The 12385-nt window shown below is 42.5% G+C and overlaps 1 protein-coding gene across 2 annotated transcripts in view; it reads left to right on the top strand.

Moving 5' to 3' along the window:
• Nucleotides 1-12385, top strand: part of slc5a10 (solute carrier family 5 member 10) — a 58292-nt gene that overhangs the window by 4093 nt on the left and 41814 nt on the right. For both annotated transcript variants that reach the window (XM_034294163.1, XM_029122083.2), the window contains 7 exons: nucleotides 316-420; nucleotides 3100-3159; nucleotides 3318-3422; nucleotides 6147-6252; nucleotides 8225-8305; nucleotides 10467-10531; nucleotides 11761-11901. In XM_034294163.1, the coding sequence (XP_034150054.1) occupies nucleotides 316-420; nucleotides 3100-3159; nucleotides 3318-3422; nucleotides 6147-6252; nucleotides 8225-8305; nucleotides 10467-10531; nucleotides 11761-11901 (663 nt within the window). The remainder of the gene's footprint in view (nucleotides 1-315; nucleotides 421-3099; nucleotides 3160-3317; nucleotides 3423-6146; nucleotides 6253-8224; nucleotides 8306-10466; nucleotides 10532-11760; nucleotides 11902-12385) is intronic.

The raw sequence follows: 12385 nt of genomic DNA, 5'->3' as shown, positions 1-12385 counted from the left end.
ATCCACCAATCTGCACCTCACTAATCATTAAAATGAGAACCAGCCATGCCTCCCTCATCTGGTAACGAGCAGCAGGATATGTTTTGCAAACTCTGAATTTGTTGAGCCTTTTTTCTGGAATAACCATCTGGACTATTTGTGTTTGTGTGTGTGTCTTTGTATAAAATGCATTACTGGAACAATTATCAAAATAAATGGATATCCCCACTTAACAAGAAGGCTGATATGTACTTTAGGATTGTTCTTATTGGTTTACATGTCAATGTTAGCACTTAGGGAACATCAGACTTTGAATGGGAATACATTTGTGTGCAGATCGGAGCATCCCTGTTTGCCAGTAGTGAAGGCTCTGGTTTGTTCATCGGTCTGGCTGGAACAGGAGCTGCTGGAGGCATCGCTGTAGCTGGCTTTGAATGGAATGTATGTAAACTCCACCCCTAACACACACATTTTATAGGTTTAATTTGAGAACACAAATAGAAAATTACTATTTTAACAGAACTTAAACAGATATTGTTTAAGATGCATTCTGGGAGCATTAGGGCACTGGTGGTTCCCTAAAATGTTGTCCTATGTCATGTATGTGTCTTCCCCACTGTAATGTGGTCCTATGACATGTCATGTCCCCATTGTCATGTTGTCCTATGTCATGTATGTTTCTTCCCCACTGTAATGTTGTCCTATGTCATGTTACGGTGTTATTACAATCTATAATGGTATGCAATAATAATAATTATAATATTTGCAATAACACTTTGAATTGTAAAAAATACATAGGTAGTACCATCAGATTGCGTATTCTTGATCATTAATAATATACTACAGTACCTCTCATGTTATTTCTTAGTGTTAGTACCTTCATCAGAAGGCAGGGGGCAGTATTCAACCTGATTATTAATAATATACTATAGTACCTTTCACATTATTGATGAGAAGTGTTAGTACATGTATGAGAAGGCAGGGGGCAGTATTTCACCTGATTGTTAAAGGTGCACTCCGGTTACATGGTCCCCAAATTGCCAAGCTACTCCATAAACGCACTGTTCTGAAAATGTGATCTCACCCTTTATGACATCACCACCAATCACAATCAAATTGAGGTATGCAGTGGAATGGCATTGGACTACTGTGTTTAAATAGGATAGAATTGGACTACTGTGTTTAAATAGGATAGAATTGGACTACTGTGTTTAAATAGGAAAGTAACAGACTACTGTGTTTAAATAGGATAGAATTGGACTACTGTGTTTAAATAGGAAAGTAACAGACTACTGTGTTTAAATAGGATAGAATTGGACTACTGTGTTTAAATAGGATAGAATTGGACTACTGTGTTTAAATAGGATTGAATTGGACTACTGTGTTTAAATAGGAAAGTAACAGACTACTGTGTTTAAATAGGATAAAATTGGACTACTGTGTTTAAATAGGATAGAATTGGACTACTGTGTTTAAATAGGATAGAATTGGACTACTGTGTTTAAATAGGATAGAATTGGACTTCTGTGTTTAAATAGGATAGAATTGGACTACTGTGTTTAAATAGGATTGAATTGGACTACTGTGTTTAAATAGGATAGAATTGGACTACTGTGTTTAAATAGGATTGAATTGGACTACTGTGTCTGTTTAAATAGGAAAGTAACAGACTACTGTCACAGTTTTAATTGGATACCATCATAATTCAGAGAATCTGGAACAATCTCTGCGTAAGGGTCAAGGCCGGAAAACCATACTGGATGCCCGTGATTTTCGGGCCCTCAGACGGCACTGCATCACATACAGGAATGATACTGTAAGGGAAATCACAACATGGGCTCAGGAATACTTCCAGAAAACATTGTCGGTGAACACAATCCACCGTGCCATTCGCCGTTGCCGGCTAAAACTCCATAGGTCAAAAAATAAGCCGTATCTAAACAGGATCCAGAAGCGCAGGTGTTTTCTCTGGGCCAAGGATCATTTCAAATGGACTGTGGCAAAGTGTTATGTGGTCAGACAAATCAAAATTTGAAGTTCATTTTGGAAAACTGGGACGCCATGTCATCCGGACTAAAGAGGACAAGGACAACCCAAGTTGTTATCAGCACTCAGTTCAGGAGCCTGCATCTCTGATGGTATGGGGTTGCATGAGTGCGTGTGGCATGGGCAGCCTACACATCTGGAAAGGCACCATCAATGCTGACAGTTATATCCGAGTTCTAGAACAACATATGCTCCCATCCAGACGTCATCTCTTTCAGGGAAGACCTTGCATTTTCCAACATGACAATGCCAGACCACATACTGCATCAATTACAATGTCATGGCTGCATAGATGAAGGATCCGGGTACTGAAATGGCCAGCCTGCAGTCCAGATCTTTCACCCATAGAAAACATTTGGCACATCATAAAGAGGAAGGTGCGACAAGGAAGACCTAAGACAGTTGAGCAACTAGAAACCTGTATTAGACAAGAGTGGGACAACATTCCTATTCATAAACTTGAGCAACTTGTCTCCTCAGTCCCCAGACTTTTGCAGTCTGTTATAAAAAGAAGAGGGGATGCCACACAGTGGTAAACATGGCCTTGTCCCAACTTTTTTGAGATGTGTTGATACCATGAAATTTAAAATCAACTTATTTTTCCCTTAAAGTGATACATTTTCTCAGTTTAAACATTTGTTATGTCATCTATGTTGTATTCTGAATAAAATATTGAAATTTGAAACTTCCACATCATTGCATTCTGTTTTTATTCACAAATGTACAGTGTCCCAACTTTTTTGGAATCTGGTTTGTATATACTGTCGGACTTATATATATATATATACTGAAGGACTTGTAGTATAATAGTATAATCTCTCTCACCCCCCCTCTCCCCCACTGTCTACCCACCCCCCTCTCCCCCACTGTCTACCTCTCCCCCACTACCCACCCCCCTCTCCCCCACTGTCTACCCACCCCCCTCTCCCCCACTGTCTACCCACCCCCCTCTCCCCCACTGTCTACCCACTCCTCTCTCCCCCACTGTCTACCCACCCCCCTCTCCCCCACTGTCTACCCACTCCTCTCCCCCACTCTCTGCCCACACCTCTCTGTCTCCCCCTCCCTCATTAGGCCACCTATGTATTGCTGGCGTTGGCCTGGGTTTTTGTCCCTGTGTACGTGTCTTCAGGGGTGAGTCACACACTTGTGTATGTCTGTTCAGGGGTGAGTCAAACATTTATATTGCCGGCAGGTTGCTGCTGGCTGATCAGGTGATGAGGTGCTGATTGTTCCTCCTCCCTTCAACATTCCTTTGCTGGGCGGATCTCAGTGTCTGTCTTCTATTCCAGATTGTCACTATGCCTGAGTATTTAGGTCGGCGATTTGGAGGAGAGAGAATCAGAACGTATCTGTCTGTCCTGTCTCTGATGCTGTCTGTCTTCACCAAGATATCAGTAAGATATGACAAATACACACACACACACACACACACTGGGACATTCATGAAGAAAAAAAATATTTTTAAGGACCTAATATTGGGAAAGTAATTTAACAGTAAAAATGAATAACCTTTCAATGTGGCATCTATACAACCAGTAATAATGGTTTAATCGTCCCGTGTAGGCGACCCATCTGGGTTTGGGATATTTGTGATATGGCTTCCTCACACGCTGGAGAGTCCTTGAGGCAGGTGGAGGTTAGTTTAGTGGTTGGGATTATAATTAGTTGTGTCCCTATGAGGTCAATGAAGGTAGAAGACTGGAGAGTTTCCTCCAGAGCTTAACGATTATGGTCTTGACTTCTTAATTGACAGAGGCACAGTTAGGGTTGGTCTTGACTTCCTGATTGACTGAGTTACAGTGAGGGTTGGTCTTGACTTCCTGATTGACTGAGTTACAGTGAGGGTTAGGGTTGGTCTTGACTTCCTCATTGAATGAGGCACAATGAGGGTTAGGGTTGGTCTTGACTTCCTCATTGAATGAGGCACAGTGAGGGTTAGGGTTGGTCTTGACTTCCTCATTGAATGAGGCACAGTGAGGGTTAGGGTTGGTCTTGACTTCCTCATTGAATGAGGCACAATGAGGGTTAGGGTTGGTCTTGACTTCCTCATTGAATGAGGCACAGTGAGGGTTAGGGTTGGTCTTGACTTCCTCATTGAATGAGGCACAGTGAGGGTTAGGGTTGGTCTTGACTTCCTCATTGAATGAGGCACAGTGAGGGTTAGGGTTGGTCTTGACTTCCTCATTGAATGAGGCACAGTGAGGGTTAGGGTTGGTCTTGACTTCCTCATTGAATGAGGCACAGTGAGGGTTAGTGTTGGTCTTGACTTCCAGGATGACTGAGGCCTGCATTCACAGTCCTTCTCAAGACATTTCTTATTAACTTTATTTTGTTAACTTAAGAAATTTCAGCAAACTTGCTATTCCTCAAAATAGTTTCTCAAAATGGTAAAACTGAAGAAGGGATTAAGGATTCTTGAAAATATATTTTTTTATTTGTTCTATTCTAGGGACATATTATTCTAATTTAGCAATATTTTTGTCTTAAAATCATGGCAGTAAGTAAAAAAGTTTAATAATCTAATTTAATTAATTGAATGGGCCGCATTTACTCACAAATATCTAAAGATTTGACCATTAATATAATACAAGTTACCTATCCACATCTATAATCAGTAATGTAACTTTTGGATTACTCAAACTCAGTAACATAATCTGATTATTTTGATATTAAGAGGCATTAGAAGACAAATACCTTTTGCACGATCAGTCAATGTTACAGTTTATATACTTGGCCAAAACCAGAATTAGCATTATACCTTTTGGGTTATGTAAAGTGCCTTTGGAAAGGGTTTCTAAACCATTGCTTCCAATTTCAATATGATTGGTCTACATCTCTACATTACACACTAAAGGTCTGTCAGATATTCAGTCATTCCAATTTATCTAAGAGTCTGACTCTTAATCTGAAAAAAACCCCAAATCTAAGGATGTGTTAGCCTATTCTGTTATTTCTGTTTTTATTTCTTCCAAACATTGCTGATAAATAAATGCCAATTTCTCGAAAAGGATGTTGACATTATTGTATATAATCATTAAGATATCCGTAGCTTTTCTCACATTCACAAAATGTGCTGTAGTCTGATGTCTTGCTCCTCAACTACCAACATTGTCAAAACGCTGCGGAAACCCCAGGCACGCAAATGCCCGTCTGCAATCGTGAACACGTTTTACCCGCGCAAATGTAACCTGTGATTATTAGGGCCACCAGCGATGGATTTTCCAAACACCAATTGCAAAAATAAACTGTTATTATACAACTGCTCTCTTAGTTTAAAGTCAATGTCATCAGCAGCCAATGATAACCAATGATTGCAGATTTACATGGCCTTCCTGTATGGAGTTGAGGTGGCTGTATCAAATGCAACTCATCATCCTTTGGCAGGGTGCTTCCCGACACACCTTTCTGCTTCAAATATTGTGATAAATTCCATATAATGTGTTACCTTGAAGGCAGTGCCATGTTACAGCTATCTGACAAATAGTTGCTTAACCTTCTAAACAATCTGAAAAAGATAAAACACCAGGTAGGTCTATTACTGTTGTGAGAAAGATATCAATATTAGATTACTTAATCACATTATATGGATCGGCTACTATTATCGTAGACACAGTTTATTATGTTTTTAACAGCCAAAATCGGAGAACATTAACATAGCACTTCATTGCTCTTGCAAAAAGATGATGCACACAGACCGACAGACAGACCGACCAACAGAAACAGAGACCGACGCACAGACCGACGGACAGGCAGACACACAGACTGATGGACAGGCAGACACACAGACCGACGGACAGGCAGACACACAGACCGACGGACAGGCAGACACACAGACTGACCGACTGACACACAGACTGACCGACTGACACACAGACTGACCGACTGACACACAGACTCACCGACACACAGACCGACACACAGACCGACACACAGACTGACCGACCGACAGACTGACCGACAGACTGACCGACAGACACACCGACAGACAGACCGGTAGACAGACACACAGATCGACAGACAGACTGACACACAGGTAGACAAACCGAGATGTCATTGTTCTGGTGTAACAGGAGTTACCATGACAACCAATGGCCTGACATCTTGCCCCTCCCCTCCAGACAGACCTGTATTCAGGGGCGTTGTTTGTCCAGGTGTGTCTTGGATGGAACCTTTACCTGTCTACTGTCCTGATGCTGGTGGTCACTGCCCTCTACACTATAGCAGGTACACACACACACACTCACACACACACACACACACACTGCCCTCTAGACTATAGCAGGTACACACACACACACACTCACACACTGCCCTCTACACTATAGCAGGTACACACACACACACTCACACACACACACACACACACTGCCCTCTACACTATAGCAGGTACACACACACATGTTTGTTTTTGTGAAATGTGGGGACCAGAAAAACTAAATTCCATGCTCCCTTGCCCTAACCTTAACCTTAACCCTAACCCTAACCCTAACCTTACCTAACCCTAACCCTAACCTTAACCTCAATAAAGTAACATTTATGGCTAAACTTTACCTATATATAATGGCTAACCTTAACCCTAAACTTAACCAACAACACCTGGACCTTAAAGAAACCCCAATTCTAAGTCTAAAGTTAATTGTAAGTTTGACCCTAAAACTTAACCCTGAGCCAGAAAATGACTTTTGAAATGTGGGGACATGAAAAATGTCCCCACAAGTCACCTTGTTCAGGTTTTAGTATAGTTGTGGGGACAAAATGTCCTGACAAGTCACAAAAACAAACACACACTGCCCTCTACACTATAGCAGGTACACACACACACACACACACACACACACACACACACACACACTGCCCTCTACACTATAGCAGGTACACACACACACACACACACACACACACACACACACACACACACACTGCCCTCTACACTATAGCAGGTACACACACACACACACTGCCCTCTACACTATAGCAGGTACACACACACACACACACACACACTGCCCTCTACACTATAGCAGGTACACACACACACACACACTGCCCTCTACACTATAGCAGGTACACACACACACACACTCACACACTGCCCTCTACACTATAGCAGGTACACACACACACACACACACACTGCCCTCTACACTATAGCAGGTACACACACACACACACACACACTGCCCTCTACACTATAGCAGGTACACACACACACACACACACACACACACACACTGCCCTCTACACTATAGCAGGTACACACACACACACACACACACACACACACACACACTGCCCTCTACACTATAGCAGGTACACACACACACACACACTGCCCTCTACACTATAGCAGGTACACACACACACACACACACACACTGCCCTCTACACTATAGCAGGTACACACACACACACACACACTGCCCTCTACACTATAGCAGGTACACACACACACACACACACTGCCCTCTACACTATAGCAGGTACACACACACACACACACACACACTGCCCTCTACACTATAGCAGGTACACACCCATCCCCATCATGTATCTCCCTCCTCTCTCCCTCATCCCCATCGTCTTTCTCCCTCCTCTCTCCCTCATCCCCATCTTGTATCTCCCTCCTCTCTCCCTCATCCCCATCGTCTTTCTCCCTCCTCTCTCCCTCATCCCCATCTTGTATCTCCCTCCTCTCTCCCTCATCCCCATCGTCTTTCTCCCTCCTCTCTCCCTCATCCCCATCGTCTTTCTCCCTCCTCTCTCCCTCATCCCCATCGTCTTTCTCCCTCCTCTCTCCCTCATCCCCATCGTCTTTCTCCCTCCTCTCTCCCTCATCCCCATCTTCTTTCTCCCTCCTCTCTCCCTCATCCCCATCGTCTTTCTCCCTCCTCTCTCCCTCATCCCCATCGTCTTTCTCCCTCCTCTCTCCCTCATCCCCATCTTCTTTCTCCCTCCTCTCTCCCTCATCCCCATCTTCTTTCTCCTTCTCCCTGACTTAATTCCAAACTGCATCTCTGCTGGCTTGCTTCTGAAGATGAGCAGGATCAGTCCTGGTCACTTACTGGCTTGAGGAATAGATATTGACATTGTCAAAGAGAAAAAAGGAACCATTACATTAAAAAAGTCCCTCCCTCTCTTTCCTTCCCCTTTCTCTCCTCTCTCCCCCCTCTCTCCCTCCCTTCACTCTCCCAATCAGGTGGCCTTGCAGCTGTAATCTATACAGACACCCTGCAGACCTTTGTCATGATGATCGGTGCCATCATCCTCACCATCACAGGTAACACCATTACAGGAAACTCACAGGTAACACCATTACAGGAAACTCACAGGTAACACCATTACAGGAAACTCACAGGTAACACCATTACAGGAAACTCACAGGTAACACCATTACAGGAAACTCACAGGTAACACCATTACAGGAAACTCACAGGTAACACCATTACAGGCAACTCACAGGTAACACCATTACAGGAAACTCACAGGTAACACCATTACAGGAAACTCTCAGGTAACACACCATCACAGGTAACTCACAGGTAACACACCATCACAGGCAACTCACAGGTAACACACCATCACAGGCAACTCTCAGGTAACACACCATCACAGGTAACTCACAGGTAACACACCTTCACAGGTAACCCACAGGTAACTCACAGGTAACACACCATGACAGGTAACTCACAAGTAACACACCATAACAAGCAACTCACAGGTAACACACCATGACAGGTAACTCACAAGTAACACACCATAACAGGCAACTCACCATCACAATTCAACTGCGGTACCTCAGGTCAACTTCAGTTAGTCAGGTGAGACAACCAGGCATCTTTAGTTAAACCGATAAAACAACCAGTCATCTTCAGTTAACCAGGTGAGATAACCAGTCATCTTCAGTTAGCAAAGTGACATAACCAGGCATATTCAGTTAGCCAGGTAAGTCAACTGCATACACTTGGGTCTGGAAATATTTGGACACTGACAACATTTTCAGAATTTTGAACTATGTATGCCACCATAATGCATTTGAAATGAAATAACCAAGATGCAATTGAAGTGCAGACTTTAATTCAAGGAGTTGAACAAAAATATTGTATGAAATGTTTAGGAATTGCAACCTTTTTATACAGTCCCCTTACTGCCATTGCAGAATATTCCACTTCTTTGCCTTCATTGTCCATCTGTAAAGTGAAGAGTCATCCATTGAACTTCACTGAATGTGGCTGAATCTGAGAACATAATATATCCCTACGCACTTCAGAATTCATCCAGCTGCTTCTGTCTTATCATCAATAAACACTAGTGACCCAGTGCCATTTGAAGCCATGCATGCTCATGCCATCACACTGCCTCAACTGTGTTTAAAAGGTGATGTGGTATGCTTCGGATCATGAGCCATTCCAAGCCTTATCCATACTTTTTTCTTCTTTCATTCTGGTACAGGTTGATCTGAGTTTCATCTGTCCAAAAAATGCTGTGCCAGAACATGCCTGACTTTTTAAAATGCTTTTTGGCAAAGTCTAAAATGGCCTTTCTATTCTTGAGGCTTATGAATGGATTGCACCTTGTGGTGAACCCTCTGTATTTTCTCTGGTGAAGTCTTCTTTTCATGGTAGACTTGGATAATCATATGCCTACCTCCTGGAGAGTGTTCTTCACTTGGCTGGATGTTGTGAAGGGGTTTTTCTTTACCATGGAAAGGATCCACCACTGTTGTCTTCTGTGAACGTCCAGTCCTTTTTGTGTTGCAGCTCACCAGTGTGTTATATTTTTCTCAGAATGAACCAAACTTTTTATTTGGCCTCTCCTAATGTTCCTGTTATCTCTCGGATGGATGTTTTTTTTTTTTTGCAGAATAAGGATCATCTTCCAAATGTGAATGCCACCCCTGGAATCAACTCCAGACCTTTTACCTGGTTAATTGAAGAAGAAATAATGGGGAATAGCCCAAACCTGTCCATGAAACAGTTTTGAGTCAATTGTCCAATTACTTTTTGTCCCTTGAAAAAGAGGGGGCAACATATAAAAGAGCTGTAATTCATAAACCCTTCATCCAATTTGGAAACCCTCCAATTATAGCTGAGAGACTGCACTTTATTCATTATTTAACTTACAAATATTTAGGTAAACAGCCAAAATAAAACTTGTCAGTATCTGATTATTTCTGCACTTAACTGTATCAGTCTTAGTGAAAGACAATCGTTTTTTAAATGGATGTGGGATGTTTATTTTTAGTAACCACTTAATTTCCTCCCTCCTTCTCTCCCTCCCTCTCCACCCCCCCTTTTTCCCCTCTCTCTCTTTCCCTCCTTCTCTCTCTCTGTCCCTCCTTCTCTCTCTCTTTACCTCCCTCTCTCTTTCCCTCCTTCTCTCTCTCCCTCCCTCTATTTCTCCCCCCTCCCCTCTTTCCCTCCCCCTTTCACTCCCTCCAGCTTTCAATAAGATTGGAGGGTACAATAACCTGGAGAGAGTTTACCAGGCAGCCATACCATCTAAGGTTGGTCAGTTACACATCTGTTTGTTTCTGAATTTTCTAACTGGTCCCATCTGCAGGAAATAGTGTTTTTTGTGTTTGGAATGGCAAAGTGAAAATAACATAATTTTGTCAGTACTACTGTGAGGTCACCAAAGCAATGTGTTTTTAAAATTCAAACAATCCATAATGATTGCATCATCATTACATTTTGATCACTCTAATGACACAAGACCCTACAAGTCTTATAAAAGGAAGATCTCTGAGCTACAAACCCCAGCTGTTCATATCTCTAATCATTACAAACCCCAGCTGTTCATATCTCTAATCATTACAAACCCCAGCTGTTCATATCTCTCTAAACGTTACAAACCCCAGCTGTTCATATCTCTAATCATTACAAACCCCAGCTGTTCATATCTCTCTAAACGTTACAAACCCCAGCTGGTCACGTCTCTAAACATTACAAACCCCAGCTGTTCATATCTCTCTAAACGTTACAAACCCCAGCTGGTCATATCTCTCTAAACGTTACAAACCCCAGCTGGTCACGTCTCTAATCATTACAAACCCCAGCTGGTCACGTCTCTAAACATTACAAAACCCAGCTGGTCATATCTCTAAACATTACAAACCCCAGCTGTTCATATCTCTCTAAACGTTACAAACCCCAGCTGGTCACGTCTCTAAACGTTACAAACCCCAGCTGGTCACGTCTCTAATCATTACAAACCCCAGCTGGTTACGTCTCTAAACATTACAAAACCCAGCTGGTCACGTCTCTAAACATTGCAAACCCCAGCTGGTTACGTCTCTAAACGTTACAAACCCCAGCTGGTCACATCTCTAAACGTTACAAACCCCAGCTGGTCACATCTCTAAACGTTACAATTAATTTTCAGTGATTCCCCAGTAAATAAATACAATGCAATATTCTGGAGCCCTATTTTCACATTCAAACTATTTCAACATGTGCAGATTCTTTGAACCCAAACTTTAGGCCAATCTTTGGTTCAAGTGACCGCTTGAAATGAGAATATTCAATTTGACAGTTTTTTGATTTCCTGAAGGGGGGGTAGGATCCTTTAAGTTATTTATCGAGCATTGGGCTAGTTACTATGAACTATTCAAATGATTTAACGAGCATTGGGCTAGTTACTATGAACTAGTCCAATGATTTAAGGAGCATTGGGCTAGTTACTATGAACTCGTCACCTATTATGATTCATGATGTTATGCTGCATGTTCTGCAGATAATCCCCAACAGTAGCTGCCACCTGCCCAGAGAAGACGCCATGCACTTGTTCCGACACCCGGTAACTGGTGACTTGCCCTGGCCTGGCATGACCTTAGGACTCACCATCCTGGCCACCTGGTACTGGTGCACTGACCAGGTAACCTCTGACCCCTGTGTAGGTCAGTCATGATGGAAAATGTACCAACCAACAACAATGCTTAATCCAGTTTATTCCAAACATTCTCCGAAAGTTTTTAGAACATCATGTCCCCCATTGGCAAAGTATGCCATCGTTTAAACAAGTTACACCTACCCCATATTCCCAGTAACTAATCAGGGTGAGCGCTAAGCCACTCAGAGTCAGAGTCTCTTTAGCCAATAGGAGTTGAGATGACCAGACTACTAAAGCCTGAAGAAAATGGAGGGAAAATAAACATGTCCAGTTTATGACACTTTGACCCTTTAACATAAAGAAAGCCAATCAAATGTAAGCAAAACAAAAATATACAGCGACCAAAATTAAGAGACCACTGCACCTTTTTCTTTCCTTTCCAAAAAAGTTGAAAAGGAAAGTTTTGTGTGAGGAACAGAAGCGTTCAGTTTGCAATGGTCTCTTAATTTGAACCCTTCTGTTCCTCACT

The sequence above is a fragment of the Esox lucius genome, chromosome 9 (assembly GCF_011004845.1).
Source record: "Esox lucius isolate fEsoLuc1 chromosome 9, fEsoLuc1.pri, whole genome shotgun sequence".
Classification (NCBI taxonomy): domain Eukaryota; kingdom Metazoa; phylum Chordata; class Actinopteri; order Esociformes; family Esocidae; genus Esox; species Esox lucius.
Note: the sequence above shows the minus strand (reverse complement) of the source record. Positions and strands in the feature narration are given on the sequence as shown.